General features: G+C 39.2%; 1 protein-coding gene across 2 annotated transcripts in view; it reads left to right on the plus strand.

The window, feature by feature from the left end:
* Positions 1 to 21,828, plus strand: part of arfgap2 (ADP-ribosylation factor GTPase activating protein 2) — a 29,264-nt gene extending 7,436 nt beyond the window's left edge. Inside the window, exons 5-17 of one of the 2 annotated variants that reach the window (XM_036584867.1) lie at positions 544 to 624; positions 2,486 to 2,600; positions 3,010 to 3,066; positions 4,996 to 5,040; positions 11,926 to 11,978; positions 12,551 to 12,687; positions 14,075 to 14,206; positions 14,467 to 14,595; positions 15,147 to 15,302; positions 16,277 to 16,403; positions 16,813 to 16,903; positions 17,007 to 17,128; positions 18,741 to 21,828. In XM_036584867.1, coding sequence (XP_036440760.1) covers positions 544 to 624; positions 2,486 to 2,600; positions 3,010 to 3,066; positions 4,996 to 5,040; positions 11,926 to 11,978; positions 12,551 to 12,687; positions 14,075 to 14,206; positions 14,467 to 14,595; positions 15,147 to 15,302; positions 16,277 to 16,403; positions 16,813 to 16,903; positions 17,007 to 17,128; positions 18,741 to 18,761 — 1,266 coding nt within the window. In that variant the 3' untranslated portion in view covers positions 18,762 to 21,828. The remainder of the gene's footprint in view (positions 1 to 543; positions 625 to 2,485; positions 2,601 to 3,009; positions 3,067 to 4,995; positions 5,041 to 11,925; positions 11,979 to 12,550; positions 12,688 to 14,074; positions 14,207 to 14,466; positions 14,596 to 15,146; positions 15,303 to 16,276; positions 16,404 to 16,812; positions 16,904 to 17,006; positions 17,129 to 18,740) is intronic. The other variant, XM_036584869.1, reaches the window with a different exon arrangement.
* Positions 21,829 to 21,979: the final 151 nt, after the last annotated feature.

Consider the following 21,979-nt stretch of genomic DNA (forward strand, 5'->3'; position numbering starts at 1 on the left):
ATATTTTGAATTGCTTTGTTCACATCTCAGTTGAATATGCAGAATCTTTGAAAAATCGGTGGAATTCTCTTTCCTTAAATCTTAATGAAATAAATCACATTCTGGTATCACCTATACATTTATGATGATCTTTAAACATCTTTACGCTCTGTATTTACTAGTATTATTTGGACGTTATGTATTATGTACCTTTGTTTATTACTGTTTTTGGACAGCTATAGATTTAGACACTGATTCCACTGTGAAAGTTATCTGTATCTGTCCGCTGGACGCCGTGTGGCAGTACGTACACAGCGGTACACAATCATGTTTTTCCTCTCATGCTGTTTCCACGTTCACAGCTTCAGCTAAACTTTGGCCCTGTGAGTCACTAGACCACTGGATCAAACTCCACTTTATATCAGCGTTGTTTAGTCTTACCTTCCCCATAGATTATGTCTGATGTAATCAGTCTGTGCTTAGAGTGTTTTGCTGAAACAGCAGGTGCTGATATGTTATGAGAGTGTTTGTGCTGTTGGTGATGATATTATTTGTACCCCTTAGCTGTGGATCGATAATACAGGACACGTTCATTCCCCGACTGCAGAGAAGAAAGAGGCGGATTTCTTTGACGAGCACACTCAGGTGAGCTGCACGCGGTCATGTTTGCTCTGGTGTTTACCCTTTAAGACTGAACAATGCTGCCATTAAACTTTGTTCATTTTTCAAACGGTTGTAATCAAATTCCACATTAACTTTGAGAAGCTGAGATTTCTGGCAAAATCCATTATAATGTGTAAACTACTGTGAAGCCAGTATAGATTGGGCCAAGGCTTTCAGAGTCCTCTGCCCTCTAGATCACAGTGGGTATAGACTGATGATCGGTAGGGATGTGCATTGTTTCTGCTGCTGTCGGAACAAAACCTCACATCTCCATTTTTGTCTCTTTTCAGTTTTTGCCATAATTTGAAAGTACCTGCTGCGCTTTATATTGATGGACCAAAACAAATGGCCCAAAATGACTGGGGGGTGGGGTCTGGTTCCCTTGACCTACATGAAAAGTAGTTTTTATTGAATGTTTTTTTCCTTCTCCTGTAAATGTATTATTTTGGAGATATGAAGTTCTGTTCCTACAGCAGCGATATATTTACATATACACCCACAGACACACACCATATACAGTGTAAGTGTCAGGAAAAAGACTTTGACCGACATCTATGTATTGTAAAACGTTATTTTCCCACTGCAGTAAACGTTCCACCATTTGGTGGTGCTTTTGTTTTGTCAAAAGCGGGACAGGAAAATAATTAAAGGAAATATTGACTGAGCAGAAAAAGCTGTTAAATGTCCTAAATAGAGGTGCAGATGCCCATATGGCCACTTTGAAGTTTGTCTTAAATGTTTACAGTAATGGTTTGGCTAAAAATGAAATTTATACACCTTCTCACTTGTTGTAGTCAGTCTGCTAAGACATGGTTGGAGTCCATATTTTGTTTTTTTAGCATAGTACTGGAGCAGCAAGGCTAGCATTGCTAACAAACACTAGAATTCAGTAGTCACCCAAATAGCCCAAGTTGTTTCTGTAAATGTACATCACCAAAACTTCTTTCAACCCAGTCAGACCACATACAGGTCTTCATTAAAGTTGTACAGACTTGTCGATGTGGTTGACACAATATGACTTAGTACGAACAATAAAAACTTGTGTAAATTAGATTTTTCACCAAATTATATCTAAACTACTCGAGATGGCATGATGCCACTTTTTCTTTTCCGATACTCATATTAACCTATGCCAGCTGTTGGCTGACACTGATCCAGTATTTCTTTTTTAAAAACTACAAAGCTTTAAAATGAGCTGTTTGTAATTGAAATGCTTCACTTAAGATGCACATCAAGAAGTAGCCTATGATGCTGAAATCACTCTACTACCCCACGGGTAGAACTACACAGCTAACAGTGAGAGTGAGTGCTGGATTCGTTCTGTTACAGGATTCGTTCTGTTTATTACAGAATTAGTGCTGTTTCAGGATAGATTCGTTACAGGATTCGTTCTGTTTATTACAGAATTAGTGCTGTTTCAGCATAGATTCGGTACAGGATTAGTGCTGTTTCAGGATAGATTCGTTACAGGATTTGTTCTGTTTGTTACAGAATTAGTGCTGTTTCAGGATAGAACGAATCCTGTAACGAATCTATCCTGAAACAGCACTAATTCTGTAATAAACAGAACGAATCCTGTAACGAATCTATCCTGAAACAGCACTAATTCTGTAATAAACAGAACGAATCCTGTAACGAATCAGTTTGTTACAGGATTAGTGCTGCTTCAGGATAGATTTGTTACAGGATTCATTCTATTCGTTAAAGGATTGGTGCTGTTTCAGGATAGATTTGTTACAGGATTCGTTCACATTCTTTCTTTTTTCCCCCTTTTAAAAACTACAGCCAAAGGAAAGACCTTTTTTCTTTATTCATATAACTAAATTGTCATGTTCATGTTCAGCCTGCCACCAGCTGGGACATGGCCTCCCCTTCCCTGTCAGAGCAGAATGGAGCCATCACCGTCAATTCCCAACTGGAACAGGACGGTCCCAGAATGGCTGAGACTGTTGCTGCTCGTGAGTCTGTTTCCATACATATCATCCTGGTGCAGCTATATGCAGGCATAAATGCACACATACACAATAATAGGGCTGAAACTGTTGGTTACTAATTAAATCAAGTAATATATTGATTATTTTGAAAATACTGCAAGTAATCTGAGTTTTTCAAATATTCTAAAGTGTTTTATAATTTTTATTAAAGTATGGTACAATTATGTAAAACACACTGTGGAAAAAGCTGCGTGTAAATGAGTGTGTATCAATTTCTTATTGTGCAGTACCAGAATAAAAAGTGCATTATCCACACACATTGCCACTAATTGTTGTAGGTATGTAGGTAATTCAGTATGTGTGTAGGTTTGTTGTTTTTTAAATCTCTTAATCATTACAGCCCTAATTAATATCTCCATTTCAACTCTTCCAGAACTAGATGAAGGCCCCAGCATTGAAGGGTTAGGCACAGATGCAAAAGCCCCTATAGGTGAGTGTTTGTCAGTTTCTGTGAGTAGTTTTGTTTATGTAAAGTGCTGTGAAAATGTCTTAGGCAGTCTTGGAAAAATATATAAAACTTTTTACAGTCGTATGGAAAAGTTTGAACACAAAGTTTGTCAAATTAAATTTTTGTTGATTTTCTAAGTGAAAATAATTTAACACACATTTTGCAAATTTTAGTAAGCATTCATTTGTTTAAAAAGCATATTGGAATAAAAACAAATGAACACACATCTTGCAATTTCTACTTGCTAAAGGGGTGCCAAAACTCGTATGTGTGTGTGTGTGTTTCTAGGCAGTGAGCATTCATTTGTTTAAAAAGCATATTAGAATATAAAAACAAATAAACAATACGTTATGATGTGCAATTATGTTACCTTAAACGTCTCATGGAGAAAGTTCAGTATTTACAGTTACCATCCACAACACAGTTTACCTGTTTAATCTTTCATTTAATTAAATTGGGTGCTGGGCAGGGAATTTAATGAATCCATGCCGTGTCTGGAGTCCAACAAGAAGTGAGGAACCACACCTGTAGACTAACTAAAATATTAAGAACTTAATAAAACAAAAAATCTTTGTTTATTTAACATTAGATTAAATGCGACCAAGCATAGTGGTATAGTGGCAAAAACACACTTGCTGCCAATATAAATATCCTGAACCCTGTTTCGTAGCTGTTTAAGACTTTTGCCCAGTACTGTATATATATTGTATTATGTGTATACATAATGATTATAGCGTGAATATTGCATTTGAGCACTTTTTTGAGTACTAAATGGTGCTACACAAAAATGTATCCCTGCATTTATGCCTCCCACCACACTCACTCAGACCAAATTCATCAGCGTGAAATATATTGAGGTTTTTTGTATCTACATAACTGCCATGTCAGTGAGTCCCCTCAAACATTTGCACCATGGAAGAAGTGGTTAACCTTACGTGTGACCACAAATACAAAGAAAAAGCTCAGTGACTCTGTGTGTGGACAAAATTTGGCAAATGGTAACTTTACAGGAGAAGACAAATACATTCTCAAGCTTCAGTGTAAGTTAATATGAAGAGATTTTATTCAAAGTGATTTTGGATCATTTCTTTTGGTCCATTCCTCGTAAAATTTTCACACAATATAAACAGCTGCTGTGCTCAAATGAGGTAGAAGGGTTAAGCACAGATGCAAAAGCCCCTATAGGTTTTCTGTTGTCTGCATAACTGCTGTGTCACTGAATCCCATCAAACATTCGCACCGTGGAAGAAATGGTCAACCTCACATATGACCACAAATACAAAGAAAAATCTCAGTGACCGTCGGTGTGAGATTTTATTCCAAGGGATTTGGAGCGTTTCTTTTGGTCCATTCATCATATAATTTTCACACAATGTAAAGCAGCTGCTGTGCTCAAATGAGGTAAAAAAATAAAAATTTACAATTAATACTTACCTTTTAAAATAATTAGTCTGATAACAGTATACAGAGAGTAAAAAATAGAGTACTATTACTGGATTTATCTTGAATTCATTAAATTTGTTTAATATCAAATAAATCATTCAGATTTGTTTTCTAATAATTCAAACAGACATCATTGTATATTCAAAGAAAACATTGTTTTAGTCAGTTTACTAAAGTTGGGTCCCAGTATTGTTCATGTTTCTGATACTAAATATGTCATAAATATGTCCCAGTACAGAAGGAAAATGCCTTATGACCAAACACCTTAACTGAGTAACAAGAAACTGTGTCCAGAATCTCAGAGATTGGAAAAAAGATCGTTTTGATCGGGCATGCAGTTTATGAACTTTAGCCACCTGACAGTAGTGGAGACAATGAAGAGCCATTATCAGGCTTGTGTAATTTGAATTAGATAAGAGATTCCTCTGCTAATTCTCTGTAACAGCCATCTCTGCTCTGTTAATGCAGATGACTCAATGAAATTGGCGCCTGATGAGCCTGAGCCTCTTAAAGGTGATTTGAACGATTTTGAATTGGCTGGGTGCCTCCTGGCTGGCTGGATATCAGCAGCATGTTTCTGTGCTTGATTGACGCTTGGGTGAAGTGTGGCACGCCTGCTTTTAGCCCACCTTTCTCTCTCTCTCTCTCTCTATATTAAACCAGCAGTTTTCCAACACCCTGCATTTTATTAACGGCTGAAAATTTACGACCAATTCACTGATCGTCTTTTGTAATTCCTTTGCAAGCTCAAAAGCTGCACTGGAACTTGCTTATTTTGTGTCGAACGTGATGCTACGCTGCAGATATTTTTTATCTGTCTTATAAACCTGTGAATTGAAAGTGTAATTGTCTTTTTTGTTAATAATGTAATCAACGCACAAACTTAGAATCCAAACTAGCTGATTATCTATCTTGGCTGTTGATACATAGTAGCTCCCAACTGATAACAGACACAGGTTAAGCTCAAATAAACAAACATTACCTCTTAAAATATGAAAACTAACAACTGGAACATAAGCATTGTTAGCTTATAGAATGTCTGTCGTCTCAAATAATCAGTCAGTAATTGTGTGATTATTGTGACGGTTCTATTAATGACAATAACTTTAAACAGAAATATTATTTTAGTCTCATGTCCTTCAAAACAGGCGAACAAGGTGCTACTTTCTAGCATTCTAGCATCTTTTAAAGAACCTCCCTGTGTTTCCACCAGCTTGCTTGATTGGATGTGGGTGTTCCTTTGCCTAGAATCTGGCACATCAATTTTTTTTCTTCATGAAACACCCAGTGAAAACAGTGAGTGCGTTTACTTGCACTCAGTCATCCGATCATAATCGAATTTCTGCAGTTATCTGATTATTCAAATGGTCATGTAAACAGCACACTCTGTTTTCTTAGATTGGAATAAGGCTTAGAAATCCAATTAAAAATCCAACAAAGAGCTGGATTTTAGCTCAGTAATCATATATTCCAGTGCATGTGAACTCTTACTGATTTCTTTCGGATTTCTCAGTCTGTACATGTGCGAAAACTGACCATGGTACCGGAAATCAGCAAGCAGCGTCGCTGTGAAAGCAAAACGCTCTTGGAGCGACGCTGAAACCAAATACATGCTTAACGAGAAGAAGGATTTAAATATTCATCTTAAAACAGCATGAAGTTTGAGTTCTACATTACATTTATGTCGCGTCGTCTTCTGTGAGTTTATTGGCTGGTTTCAAAGCAGAGATCCGATTACAGCCTGACTCATGTAGACCTGGAGTTTCCCCATTATTTGATTTCTCAAGTGTCACGTGTTGATTGGATTACTGCCAAAATCTGATTTCCTGCAGTTATCGGATTAAGTGCATATAAACGCACTCTGATGACACATGATCATATGGAACGACTTATATTTACATTGATTTCACCGGATTAACGGACAACAAAATAAAACAGAAGATGACTAAAGCTTTTTGTTTTGTCACTTTCCTGAGGCACAACAACAAACGTGAGATTCCCACAGCTAATGTTTCTGTAACCAGCTGTTTTAACTACCCAGCTAATGCTAACAGCTGTTTAAACAGCTGCTTGTGCCACTGTTTATTGTTCTTTAGCCTGCTGTTATTGTGATTTACGTAGCAAGTGGCTGGTGAGACATCAAGTACGCTAAAACTGAAGTGGCTGCTTAAACATTCACTTTTGAAAGCTTAGCATATCTAAGTGTATAGAAAAGAACCCTAGATTATACGGATAAAAGACAGATATATAGATATAAGCAGAAAGAACGGCAGTGACAGTTGGAAAGGATACAAAGATGATAAAAATGCTGCAGAGATGTAAATAACACCCTGCGGATGACTTGATAGCGAGAGAATGTGTTGCGTGCAGCTTTGTTTTTGAATTGCTTGGTGCAGGCAAATCGTGTTGCAGGCAACTCGCAAAACATGCAGCTAGTTGCATGAAGGTTTCACTGTGTAAAGCTGCCCTTGGACATTGTTTGGTGATCCCTATACTTTCTTTTAAGTTGTTGTTTTTTATGATTTGCTCTATTGTTCAGTTATACCCAGCTATATACATCTCCTCTTGTGTTACCACATAAACCCTGGTTACATGGCTACAGATTAGATGGTCTATGAAATATTGCAGTTCTTTGTAGTGCTACTTTTTTTGCAAAATAAACTACTTTAATGAGAACAGCGTTACCTTTTTCCACCACCCTGTCATTTTTTGCATGGTTTCATACAGGTTTTATGAAACCATGAAAATAATGAAAGGAACTGGTACGAGCATTGCGTGGAAAGATGGGTGTTTCAGTTAAATTTGGTATTCAGATTTGTAAGGCATTATTTGAAAAATACTTGAAAAAACTTTTAATTTAAAATGTTCGTGTAAACCCACAATTGCTAATCATCTGTTACCTAGAGGTGGGCGATATGGCAAAAATGTAATATAATACTTTTTTCACATTTTCACGATACACAGTGTGTCATAATATTTTTTCTGATATTTAGCAAATGCTATCAAAACTATTAAACCAGTTACATGTATTGAACATTTCACATACTGTGCTGCAATAAAGTCAGTTAACCAGGACTAATTATCTTGTTAATCAAACGAGCAGTTGGGGAGACCTTTTTAAGTACTGATGATATCCATGGTCTGCTCAGAAAAGTGTTTTGTAAAAATTTGTGATAAATTTAACATGATAACAATAAGTAATGACGTATTGCCAAGCTCTGTGGTTACCTCAGCTAACGTTGGTAATCTAGTCACTTCGTATTCCACCTTGTACCTCTTATCTTGAAAACAGTGAGTTTAGTCTAGTGAGCTGACACCAATCCTTATGAATTCTCTGAATGATGTGATTTTATTCCATTAAATATTTACAGGTGTAGTATAAACTGACCTTAAGTTTGGTGTTTTTTGTGCTTTTCTGTGATAATTTCTGTGTGCTTTAGCTGCACTTTACTTTTTGATCCGAATCGCCTTGTCCAGTGTGTGTGGTAGCCTTTAGACAGCTGCAGTAGTCTTTCCAGCGTAAGACTCAGACTCTACACTCCCTTCTGTTGGAGTCTGGAGTTCAGACATCACGTGGTTCTTAAAGGCAAATTCCAACAATTTTTCAAAATTTCTGCATAATTCCGTGGTTATGGTGTAAACAAAGACCCACACAGTGGTTTGATGTGAGATTCTCCGTTTTAAAGAAACTTAACTCTGATTTCTTTTCAGTGGTGTTTTTAGGAACCAGTCATGATCTCTATAATGCAAATATAACTGTTTTATTTGCTGTCCAGTGAACCTACGTGCGTCTTCTGAGCTTTCTATATGTAATGCTAATGATGGTAATATATTAAAAAAAAAGGTTTCTTTGGTGACTATTTTGAATGAATGAATTGAAAAAAATAAGTGTGTATTAGTGTGAAATCTTATCTCAAAACTATCATAAAACAATGAGGGAGCTTTTAGAGCCTGTTAACTCTTCAGACGTCTGGTTCCCGTCACCACCACTGTTCCCATCATCTCTAACTCAGTAAATTTCTCTAGAATGGAGCATGTCATTTCATCCTAACCACTAAATTATGCAGAAATTTTGAAAGTTTTCATTGAATTCCCTTTTAAATATGTGAGCGTATGTTAGGGAGAAAGTAACTGACTTATCAAAAATCCTAATTTACCTTTAATTTTCATTTAAGACTCTTTGACAGTTCAGACTTGTTCCTACACTGCTAGAAATAAAGGTTCTGTGCAGGTACATTTTTCATTACTCAAGGTACAAACAATGGAAATGTTCCCTCAAAGGTACAACAGTGGTTTTAAGGTCCAATTGTGCACCTTAAATAAGTTTTTCCAGGTGAAAAGTTCGTATTTGTACATTTTCATAACCGAATGTTTTAAAACAGAACAGTAAAATAAAAGCCTGGAGACGAGACGGGGTGTGTGGAGTCAGTACAACTTAGAACATATCATTTCAGTGGATTGTGGTACAGTTATGTTCCCTGACTAAAGGTACTGAGATGTACCCTTGAGGGTATCAGCCCAGTGACAAGAGGGGCTCTGCCCCAGTGACAGTTTAGTACCTTTTTTCTGAGAGTGTAATTGCAAGTATTCCAACCAGCATGTCGCCTTGACTTGTGTTCAGATTTATGACGTGGCCTGCAGACTTCAGCTCAGCATTGTCCAACCCTTCTCCTGGTGATCTGCTCACCTGCAAATCTTAGTTCTAGCTCTAATCTGACACCTAATCAGAGGTTGGGGACATGTGAACATTAAAGACAGGTGAGTTGAGTTAGGGTTGGAGCTGAACTGTGTTGGAGGTTGGATCTCTAGAAGTTGGGTTGGACAGCCTGGATTTTTCTCCTCAGTTCGATTTGAACACTGGTATAATGAGCTGTAGTAGACAAATGCTAAAGTCCGCACATCCAGTGCATTAGTTTCACTGCTAGGGCTAATGGTCACTGATCTCATCAAAAGCACTTCAGCAGGACCGCTCCTCTCTGTTCTCGGGGGCTTGTTATCTTAAAGTCTTTCCGAATAGAGCCCAGGCACACAGAGGTCCACTGAGAATTAATGTACTGGAATAATGAGATTAGAGATGCTTTCTTTCTCGTTCGATGGATGGACTGCATATTTGCTTGTGTGCTTAATCAGGCCTAACGTCTCCATTTGTTCCCTCTAGTGGGTCTCTAAGTTTAGCCCACTATAAAGTCTTTGTCTAAAGAGTGTGGACGTCATCATTGCCCTTAAAAAATGGCGTTATGTCAAGAGAACTGCAGCCTTCATCTGTTATTCTTGTACAGTTTTAAATTCTGTGATCAGGGATTTGGGGATTGTGTGTTGGCTGTTTTCCTACTGGCTTGATTTTCTCAAAGCGTTGTGTTTTGTTTTGGCTTTTTTCTTCACACTAATAGGGCTGTCACTATTGATTTATATTAGTAGTAGAGTAGGCTGCCAATGGTTGTGCCGATTAATCAAGTAGTTGGAGTTATTAAAGATTAAACAAAGATGGGCAGAACTGAGCAGCAACAAAATATGGATAGTCTTTAAAGGATTCTAAAATACTTTGCTGGTAAACAACAAACTAAGAAGCATTTAAAGAGTCCATATCCTACATTTTTCTTCCATTTTAACCTCCCCCAGGTCCATGTATGACTTTTGTGTAGTTTTATATATCAAAAACAGTCATAATACATTTTAAGTGACCATATTCCAACCTTTTTTAATCCTTATTATTAAACAGGCTGGGACTGTGCCTCTGACGGCTATACACTGATCAGGCATAACATTCTGACCACGTCCTTGTTTCTACGCTCATTGTCCATTTTATCAGCTCCACTTACTATATAGGTGCACTTTGTAGTTCTACAGTTACAGACTGTAGTCCATCTGTTTCTCTGCATACTTTGTTAGCCCCCTTTTAACCTGTTCTTCAGTGGTCAGGACCCTCATGGACCCTCACAGAGCACGTACTATTTGGGTGGTGGATCATTCTCAGCACTGCAGTGAGACTGACGTGGTGGTGCTGTGTTAGTGTGTGTTGTGCTGGTACGAGTGGATCAGACACAGCAGTGCTGCTGGAGTTTTTAAACACTGTGTCCACTCACTGTCCACTCTTTTAGATACTCCTACCTTGTCAGTCCGCCTTGTAGATGTAAAGTCAGAGACGATAGCTCTTCTGCTGCTGCACAGTTTGTGTTGGTCATCCTCTAGTCCTTCATCAGTGCTCACAGGACGCTGCCCACAGGACACTGTTGGCTGGATATTTTTGGTTGGTGGACTATTCTCAGTCCAGCAGTGACACTGAGGTGTTTAAAAACTCCAGCAGCACTGCTGTGTCTGATCCACTCAGACCAGCACAACACACACTAACACACCACCACCACGTCAGTGTTACTGCAGCGCTGAGAATGATACAGAACAGTCTGTAATTGTACTACAAAGTGCACCTATATAGTAAGTGGAGCTGATAAAATGGACAGTGAGCGTAGAAACAAGGACGTGGTCATAATGTTATGCCTGATCGGTGTATGTAAATGCCCTCTGTTCTGATTGGTTGCTTTGTAATTTGCTGCATTTACAAAGCAGTCCAGATTAAAGTACTCCTTAAAACTTCAGCCTTTATGTTGAGGCTAAACTGCTGTAGGATAAACAGGTGATGTGTATATAGATGTGTTTTTGTGACATCATAAAAACAGTGAATTCAAAACAGACTGGTTTTGCAGATTAGTTTCCATGTATGGACTTGTGAATGGTGTGTTTTGAAACTTGGACAGTGTTTACATACTTCATCAAACTATGGTCACACTTTATTTGGGTGGTCCTCTATAAAGGATCTACAGATACTTTTATTATTAACAAATGTTCTGGTGATACTCAGTTGACCATCAACAACATTATGGTTAGGGTGAAGTTTAGGAGTAGGTTTAGGGTTGAAGTTAAGGTTCTGGTTAGGTTTAGGGTTAGATTTAATATGATCTTCCACACTCAATTTCAAGTTCAGTTGCATTTCATTGATATTTAGTTGAATGTTAGTTAAAAAGAGACTGAGGAACTACAAAGCATCTACAGTGGACCATCCAGATAAAGTGCTACCCAAACTTTTCTTCTGAAAAGCAAAGATTTTCCATGATATGGGCCCTTTTAAAAGGGCTCCAGGGAGATTTGCTTAAAAAGTCCAGTGGCTAATCATTGAGTAATCATTGCCAATTCGTCGAGCTGGTACATTGTAATCGCTTATTTATTTGTATTTTTTTTAAAACTGAGTAACAGAGTGTGACTAAGTAATTGTGGCAGCCCTAAATACTAATGATGTCTGTCTCAGTGTGGTGTGCTCCAAATTCTGATAAACAGGACAGAACTCTGTCCAGCTTTGGAAAGAGTCGGGTTGGAAATGAAAAATCTGTCTTCTTGTTTTTTTAGAAGCGAGACCCTCCATCATAGGAAAGAAGAAACCCACCACTGCAAAGAAGGGGGTAGGTGTTATGATTCTAATTGCGTCTTTGTCCACCCAGATCTCCCTTTGGAGCCTGCTCATGATGCAGCGGCACTCTCATTTAACCAGCAGGTGGCAGGCTTGCATTAGACATTGTTGCCCACACAAAGTCCAAGCATTAAAAGCCCCTGTGATGTTTCCAACAGCCTAAAGAAAAGCATATCGGTGTTACTTCCATAACAATTTGTTACTTAAATAGACTTCAACAGATTTCATTTTTTTTTAAAACCAAGCTTTGAGTAGTCAGTGTTTTTCAGCCTAGTCTCTTAACTGCCACATCTTTGGCATACAGTCGATTCCACAGACAGTAATTTTGATACATTACCCTGTACTTACTAAAAAAACAAAGCCTGACTTGAATAGAAGCCAGTAGGCAGTTGCAGAAGCTACAGCACAACAAATGCATGTTAGATTGAAAAATGCAGTGCGACTCTTTAATTCACTTGTGTGTATCAAGACTCTCTTCTCCCTTTTTGACAATTACAGATTATCTTGAATTGTTTATGTCCCTGTGTGAGTCTTTCCCTCATATCTCTGTGTTTGTGTCCTCAGCTGGGGGCCAAGAAGGGTCTGGGGGCGCAGAAGGTGAGCAGTAAGAGTTTCACCGAGGTGGAGAAACAGGCTCAGGTGGCCGAGAAGATGAGAGAGGAGCAGGCCGCAGAGGCTAAGAAACAAGCTGAGGAGTCCATGTGAGTACTGAACACCAGACAAACCGAGACACTCTTAATACCTGCCCTGTAATGAGTAATGTGGCTATATCACCCTTCTGTTTAGAACCATTTTTGCAAATAGTGATGGGCTTGTTAAAAGGCCTATATTCTGTATTTTTGTGGATTTTTATCTTTGAGGTCCACTAATAATGTTTGTGGTTTTATGCACCAGAACAGTCCTAATTCATCTTTTAGATGACCACTTTCCAACCTCTTTATATCCCTTAATTAAGTTGGCTTGGAACGGTTCTTCAGCAGTAAATTAAAGGTAGGTTTAAGGTTAGAGTGGATTTATGGTGCCATTGGATTTAAGGTAGCAATAGATTTAAGGATGCAGGAGATTTAATGTGGCGATGGGTTTAAGGTACCAGTGTATTTATTAGCATTGCAACCACCTAGCGCCATCTAAGGAACAGCCTGGGACACTATAGCAAGCACCTAGCAACACCTTACCTACCACCCTACGATAGCAACTGCCTCGCAACGTCTAAGCAACACTTTAACAACCATGAACAGTCTTCCAAAATTTTAAAGTTTTAATGCAATAAACTGACTTTTTTTTTGTAACTTAGTTTGTTCATGAACTTCCCCTTTCTAGTTTAACAGGCTGATTTTGTTACTGTCCCTTTAAGACTGATATGTAAATGAGTAGCAGTCAAGGTGGAAACACTCCTTATAACCTGAACATTAATAGACAGGACTAAACTGCTGTAGGCTGAACAGGCAAACATAACAGTGAATTTAAAACAGGTTGTCTGCAGCTTAGTTTCCATGTATAGACTGCGGAGTAAATAGTATGTTTACATGCCACATCTAAATGATACATAAAGTCAAAAAGGAAAATTTAATTTTTCCATGATATGGACATTTGGAGTTGATCAGCAAAGCAAAGACTATAAAATTCAGCAAAAGTAAATGAAGGAAATTAAGATTTCTCAATGGCTGCTTCTGAAATGCTATGTTTTTAAGCTATGCAGTGTAATTTTGTCCATTTTTATAGGTAGCATAATCATACAGTGTCAGAAATCACATAAACAAGTCTGTTAGAGATTACAGATTTAGCCAAGCAGTTTGTACAGTGAGCCTCCATTAATTGTTAGCTACATTAGTCTTGTAGCTCCACTGCAGTGAAGCACTGAAGAAGCAATCTTCAGACACCAAATGCTTGGCTGATCAAGTGCACTTAGGGTAGGGAAGACATTGTTGAAAACGTTCAATACTTCTGCTGAATTATTGCTTTAAGATCCAGTGCCTGAATAGCAGTACAGCCAGAGTATGGGGCTGAGGACAATGGGAGTTTCCTTGGCTCATTCATAGCTATAGATGTCCTGCTGTTTATTCACTCTTTTGATTCTGTTCCATTCAGTGTGGCATCTATGCGCCTGGCCTACAAAGAGCTGGAGATTGACAGGAAAATGGAAGAGAAGAGGCTGCAGAACCTGGAGGGGAAGAAGAGGGAGCAGGCTGAAAGGCTGGGAATGGGCTTTGGGAACAGGAGGTAACTGCACCAACCTCTGTAACAACACCGAACGAACAGCAGTGTGCACTTAATCCTGGTTGTGGAAGTTAATCCTGCACTCTGTATTTATAGCATTTCTTCTGCTTTATTGTACCCATTGTGGACTCATGAGGGGTGTGTTGATTAGCACTGTAGCAGGCAGCAGTGTACAGTTCAGTCCATAACCAGGATTAGGAAACAGTGATGATTGTCAGCTGTTGATCTGTTTGTGCCCCCCCCCCTCTTCTCCGCCTCTCTAGTGTTGTGTCACACTCGGTGATGTCAGAGATGCAGGTGATTGAGCAGGAAACTCCAGTGGGGTCAAAGTCTTCCTCCCGCTCCAAACTGGACATGTTTGATGAGCCTGGGTTTACCTCCGGACCGCCAAAGTAAGTAGCAGGGCCAATCTGAGCATCGCTTGATCTCAGCAGTGGTGGGCATCTGTGTACGTATGTGTGCGCATGTGGGTTTATTTGCATGTAATTTTTTTTTAATTTGTATTTTTTGTTGAAGCTGCGCATTACAGTCATTTCACTACATTTAAAGGAGGCTTTAAAATGCTGCCTGTTTCGCTCACTGGAAGTCAGTAAGGCACAGTTAGAGAACCTCTGGTTTGTGTGTGTGAAAAGAAGCTGCTGGCAAAAAATCTTCCCCTAATTCAGACTGATTCACGAGTTCACTTGACATCTTCCGCTGTAGTTCCTCACAGCTCGGTTCCAACTAAGGAAATGCAAAATAGCAAAAATCTCTCAAGCAAAAAGACCAGCTTTTGCTCCTTTTTTGGCACGGTACATTCACGTAGGACTGCATAACTAACAGCAGATGAGAGGCCCTTAATTAGGAGAGGGATAAATTAGATTGTATTAAATATATAAAAAAAAATTATGTTCATTTTTAAGTGGATATGCATGTAATCTATATCCACTTTGTGTCATTGCAGGTACAAGGACAACCCTTTCACTGCAGGAGACAGCTTTGGTTCTCGGTGGGATTCAGATTCAGGCTCTGCCTCATTCTCCTCATCCTGGGCTCTGGAGAAGGAGGAGCCTAAAGAAACAGAAGTCACCATCTCAAGCATCCAGCCAATTGGGGAAAGGTTTGTTTTTCTCTACTGAAGTATGTTTGGATTGTGTTATCATGTTGGAGTGTTTCATATTTGTACAGATCCACTTCATTAAGTACATCTCCTTGTATCTATACTCACTGCCCATTCATCAGCTCCACTTACTATATAGGTGCACTTTGTAGTTCTACAGTTACAGACTGTAGTCCATCTGTTTCTCTGATACTTTGTTAGCCCCCTTTTACCCTGTTCTTCAGTGGTCAGGACCCCCATGGACCCTCACAGAGCAGGTACTGTTTGGGTGGTGGGTCATTCTCAGCACTGCAGTAACACTGACGTGGTGGTGTGTTAGTGTGTGTTGTGCTGGTACGAGTGGATCAGACACAGCAGTGCTGCTGGAGTTTTTAAACACCTCAGTGTCACTGCTGGACTGAGAATAGTCCACCAACCAAAAATATCCAGCCAGCAGTGTAACCTGTGACCACTGATGAAGGACTAGAGGATGACCAATATGCAGCAGCAGATGAGCTATCGTCTCTGACTTCACATCTACAAGGTGGACTGACAAGGTGGGAGTGTCTAATAGAGTGGACAGTGAGTGGACAAAGTGTTCAAAAACTTCAGCAGCACTTCTGTGTCCGATCCACTCTTACTACAGTGCTAAGAATGATCCACCACCCAAATAATACCTGCTCTGTGGTGGTCCTAATCATTGAAAAACAGGGGGCTAACATAGTGTGCAAAGAAATGTGCACCTATAGAGTAAGTGATGCTGAAAAAATGGACAGTGAGTGCAGATACAAGAAGGTGCACTTAAGTGACCAGTCAGTGTATATGATTATGTAGGTCTGTCTTATATAATTAGTTTTCCTTCTCTGTTCATTCTGATAGAATGAGCCGTCTTCTAATAATAGAAAATGGATTTGAGTCATGGATATTATATGAATGTCAGAATGTATGTCTAACTGATGGCTGATGAGAGGTTTATATGTGATGAAATATCTCAGGTTGCCCAGCAGAAGGAAGCCAGAAGCCTCAGCGCCTGTTGCAGAGTCTAGCGAGGCACGACAGAAGTTTGCTAATGCTAAGGCGATCTCCTCTGACATGTTCTTTGGCCGTGAGACCAATGCCGAGGTACGGAAGACAAAGGGAAATTGTGAGATTTCGTTACGAGTTGAATTGCATCCTCAGAAAATAACTATAAATGAATTATATTCTTGTGAACTCAATATGCAAATTGTCGCTGTCCAAAAAAAGTATCTCCATTTGTTCTGATTTTTACTTTTCAGCGTAATTTGAGCACACCAGCTGCCGTTTATGTTGTGTAAAAATTTCATGATGAATGAATAAATAGAAATGCTCCAAAATTGCTTGGAATGAAATTCATTTATATTAACTTCCATTAAAGAGTAAAGAACGCTTTGCCTCCTCCTGTAAAGTTGCCATTTTGGCGATACTTCTTTTTCTTTGGACAGTGACGATATTGCGCCTGACAAGCTGCTTGATTAAAATTTCACGTTTATTGCTTCTCTCTGTGTTTCAGTACGAGGCAAAAGCTCGGCTGGAGACCATGTCCGGTAGTACCTCCATTAGCTCTGCTGACCTGTTTGGAGATGGTAGCAGCCGTTCTTCAGGTGAGCATGTTTCACCCTCACCCTACCTGCCTGTGTGCTTTGTGGAATGCCTGAAAGAGTGGCCAGTGCTTGTACTGATTTACTGTGTGTGACTTTTCTTCAGCGTCGTCAGGATTCGAAAGTGTGCTTCCCTCTGGACCGGACATTGCCCAGTTTAAGCAGGGGGTGAAGACTGTGGCTGGCAAAATGGCTGTGCTGGCTAACGGAGTAATGAACACCATTCAGGTGAGTTGTCGACACCCTGGACCCCAAAAGAAATCAGTACTGCAACTAAGGCTTTGTTCACACAGCAGGTAAAAGTGGCCCAAGTCCGATCTTTTTCTTCATATGTGATACAGATGTGTTGTGTGTCAGTGTGAACAGATAAACACACTGAATCTGACATTTTCAATTCTGATTTGAGACTCTTTTATATGTGGTACTGAAATCCGATACGTATCCAATATGCAGCGGTGCGACTCAGTCTGAACAGCCAGATCAGAATTCATGCGACTTTTACATCAATCCCACTCAACATTCGTCATAATTTCGCACTGCTGGGATCTCAAACATTTAGGCTGATGTTTCTGTACCAAAAAAAATAGAAGGCACTTATCGCAAACGCTCCATGTTTGAAGAGATTTTGAAAGAAACTGCTGAATCCGGCTGTAGGAGAACGAGGCTGCAGCATCAAAGAGAGTTAAAAAGTCTGAAAGCAAAGTTTAAAGAATCCGAGGACACGAACCAAAGAAGTGGCCGCGCCCTTTTTATGACAAGCTCGAACACATTATGAGTGATGAGCCCAGCTGTCAGTCAGTGAAGCTTCATGACGGCTCCTGTAATGCTGGAGAGGATGAAGCTGAAAGCTCCAGGAGCTTCAGTTTAGGGTCAGTTTAGGAGCTGATCTGTTCAGACTGATGTCTCATAAAGATCACATTTAAAAGACTTTGGAACAGCCAAACAAAAAAATTGGATTTGGTGAGAAAATCAGATTTGGGCCACTTTTACCTGCTGTGTAAACGTAGCCAAAAGGTGGGCAATGTGGATAATAGTATACTATGACCATACTTGAGAACATCTTCACAGCACCTGGAATCATAACATTTTGTTTTTTTGAGGTTGGATAAGAACAGATGCCATGCAGCAGCAACATGGTAGTTAAAATGCTATCAAAAATGAGTGTAAGGTTATGGACAGAATACCAGCTCTGTGTATTGTACTGGAACATATTGTGGCTGCCATATGCCTCGCAATATATTAAAAAGGCTAGGTTGTATCAGCAGTGGGATTAAAGATTGACGTGCATTACTTTGACCAAAAAATCACAAATATCAGAAGTTATAATGCTAATTTTCCTTGTGCAGCTTTCTGCAATATCAGTATTGCACAATATCCAATATTACAGTGGTCTTAAGAAATAATTGAAGTTCGGGAAGAGAACCTACAGCTTCCTCTTCTCACTATCCAATTTCTGATGAATATCTCTACCTTGGATGACCGTTTTCACACCCTCCACCTCCTCATCTCCTTCCAGTTCCTTAGTCCTGTCTCTCATTCCTCCCGCTGATAAGTTCATTTAAATTACAAGTGCTGTAATTTCTACATGGTAAAACTAAAATGTATGAACAAATAATGATTAAAATGTGAGAAAGCACTTTAAGTGTGAATTGTTTGAGTACAAATTTAAAACTGTGGAGGCAAATAAAAAAAAATAGTGCTTTTGTTTCAAACATTGTGGAGGGTACTGTATGTAAACAGGTCAGCAGTTTAGCCCGGCCTATTCACTCTGATTGTTAAAGACCCCCCACTCGCCACCCTTCATTTAGTATTCTCTAAACTTCCTTTTCCTCTGTTTCAGGACCGCTATGGCTCCTACTGAGAGGACTGCATGAATTGGACAGGAAAGGAAGTGACATCAAACAGGACGTATCACACTGCTGACTGGATCTGGCCTTGTTTTTCTCTCCTATATTTACACAAAACAAAGAGAGAGAGAGAAAATAGAGAAACAAAAAGAAAGGAAGAGAGATGGAGAGACACGGGACCTCCCTGTCTCTGTCCCCAGACCTTTGTAGATTGTCGCAGAACAACCCCCCGACTGACAGTATTTTCATTTTCTTTCTTTTTTTTTTGCAAACGTGTGGTTTTATTTTCAAAAGCACTGAGAGGTGTAGAAAGTTTTGTTTTTTGTTTGACTTGTTTTCCAGAACCACAGTGCATTTTGTTGAGACTAACGAGTCCTGTTTTCTATGCCACTTACTGGTCTGAGATTTCAGTTGTTGATTTGACAAACAAAAGTGTTCGCTATGAAATGAAATGTATAACCAAACTTATTCTTAGCTCCACCATGTTCTCATGGCTTTCTTTTTTTTTTGTATTTAAATGGCATCATATTCTACCTGAACAGTGCAGTTAAGACTGTAGTGGCGTTCACCTCAGAAAGAAAGGGAACTGAACGGGTTGATGTGTCCGATGACGGTTTGGATGTCAGCCGATCTGCACAGCTGCACAGGTGTGATGGAGTTTTTCAGCCAGCTGTGATGAAGACTGTCAGGGACTTCAGAGTTGGATCGACTGAGACAGGATGTTGCCCTTTTCTCGGTGAGGTAGCTTTAGGTTTTCAGAATCCAGCAATTTGAGATTGTTTCAGACAATATGACACAAACATACTAACGTGCAATACGTGCTCCAGGTTTGGGCGCGGCTGTGTGTGACTGGATGCCTGGAACTGCTAGTGGAGTTTTACTTGTGAGCAAACAAAGCATTCATGTTTTTGTGCTGTTTCTCTAAGCATGCCTATGCAAGCCTGTGCTTGTAAAACTCCTCTCAAACCCTCAGGTTGCACTTCCAGTTTTCCCTCACACATTTAATAAGGTGCAACAGGAGCAAGTCTGCCTGATACATGCTGGAAGCAGGTTCACAGATGCGACCGTGTCTGTGGCCTGTTTGTTTTAATAAAGAACATATGTTCGTATGCAAAAGTCAAATCACACGTTTTGTTGATTTTCAAAGATTTTTAACAGGGAACAATGACTTTTTGTGCTAATTTTAGGGCACAGTTTGTGTTTTTTTCCCTCACTTAACATAGTGGGGAAAAAATTAAATCGAAAATTTAAAACGTCATAACTTTTACACAGCCCACTTCTTATTTTTTGATTGTTTTTTACTCCCCCAATATGTTAAGTTCAGCGAATAAACAGCAACTGCGCATTAAATGTGTTTCTTGTAGAGCATGTGTACCTAGAAAATGAATAAAACACGTCATTTGACCGGGGTGCCCAAACTTTTGCATACGGACACACATCAGCTGCCAGAAAATAGAACTGAATTTTAATAAGTTGAATAGAATTGACTTATCCAAGCTCCGCTCAGAAATGCATTGTTTTATATCAGCTGTTGTGAGAAGAGCGTCAGAATTCCCATTGAGCCTAGAGAGAAACTGTTTGGGATGCACAGTGATATCAGAATCATATGTTATTGCGACAAGCTTCTTAAAAATGGAATCGGCACTGAAGAGATGTTTAGATATGACTGATAAGTCGGACTGACATTTTTGAAGTATTTATTGTGCTCCAGAAAAGCGGAGGGTTTAGGTGACTTTGTGTTATTGTGCTAAAATTTATACGTTTTATTCATTTCACTGTATTTGTAATCCTATAGATGAAATTGATGAGCTGCAGTGCGATATTTCTTTACATTGCTAGTCCAGGCGTAGGTGTCTACATTTTATAGATGTGTTTATAGATGTATCGGCAAATACGTTCAAGAAAAATATCGGATATTTGTATTGGCCCACAGTTTCGATATCAGTGCATCCCTGCAGATTGTAACAGCTTCCAGTTGACCGTGCTGAGCTGGACTATGTTGTTGCTAATCAAAACTCGCTGATGGGTCAGCTTGATTATGTGGCAAAAAACACACACACAATCAGTTCTTAAGTCTTGTTCACATCAAATCTGATTTTTCATGCATGTTGACACCGTCTTTCACATCGAGTTCCAAACTGACCGACTACAATGCTTCGTAATTTTTAGACTGAACTCTGCTTTATTTTCTGCGTTGTACGGATGCGTTAAACATCAGACTGACCAATCAGTGCCTACCAATCTGACCAAATGGCACAGCACAAAATCTTATACAACAAAATAACTATAAAAATGTGGAGCTTAAAGAAAATAAATGTAGGACCAGAGCTGAAAGGCTGGGAATGACTTTAGTACTACACAACTACTGTTTGTAGACATTTTTGTCTGTTTATATCTGTTTTTTTGTACCCAGTGTACACACTGGGTTGCAGTGCTTTAAAAAAAATGATGAATTTATTGCCACGACTAATTGAGGAATCTATTTTTTCTTCCTCTTCCGTCGTCTTCCTGAGAAAACAAGCGTCAGATTCAATCATTTTTTTCCGTATTTGGTGTGAATAAGCTTCAGTGTGACCACTACAGACAAATACAAATTAGAATTATTATTATTATTTTCAAAACCACCCACCCCTTCAAATTGACGTGCTATTTTCTCATTAGTTTGAATGAGATGTACCCCCAGCATTCTGTACAGCTTGTCCAGCCTAGCAACAGTTGTCACTAAGGAATGCATTTGTGGGCGGAGCTTAGAGTCAGTGAAAAATGAAACAAGATCAATTTTCCTTTTGACATTCAGACTCTTAAGTGATACTGTTCTCTCCTGTCTCCTCACAATGTGCATGTCTCCCTCATACATGCATTACAAAGATGTATTTTGTCCACTTTGATTGATACCCGATTGTATTAAAGGCAGGGATGGAAACCTTCGCGTCCCTCAGACTCGTCTGCCTGACCCTTTGTACCCCAGTGCAAAATCGGAGAAATAAAGGAGGATGAACTTCAGCTGAAACAGTAATTTATTGTAGACTGTTGCAAAGAAAATCGTTTTATGTAAATAAAGGTTGAAATACCCCCCCAAAATATTCCTGACTGATTAATAAAAAAACGTGCACAAAGTGATTTTCATATAAAAGCTTCAAACTCGAGTGCAAAACAAAAGTGATTATAAACACACAAAACATCTCATCACTCACAAAGGAAATAAAGTGGTTTAGGCACAAGAGGAGGATCC

This window comes from Colossoma macropomum, unplaced genomic scaffold (genome assembly GCF_904425465.1).
Source record: "Colossoma macropomum unplaced genomic scaffold, Colossoma_macropomum, whole genome shotgun sequence".
Classification (NCBI taxonomy): Eukaryota; Metazoa; Chordata; class Actinopteri; order Characiformes; family Serrasalmidae; genus Colossoma; species Colossoma macropomum.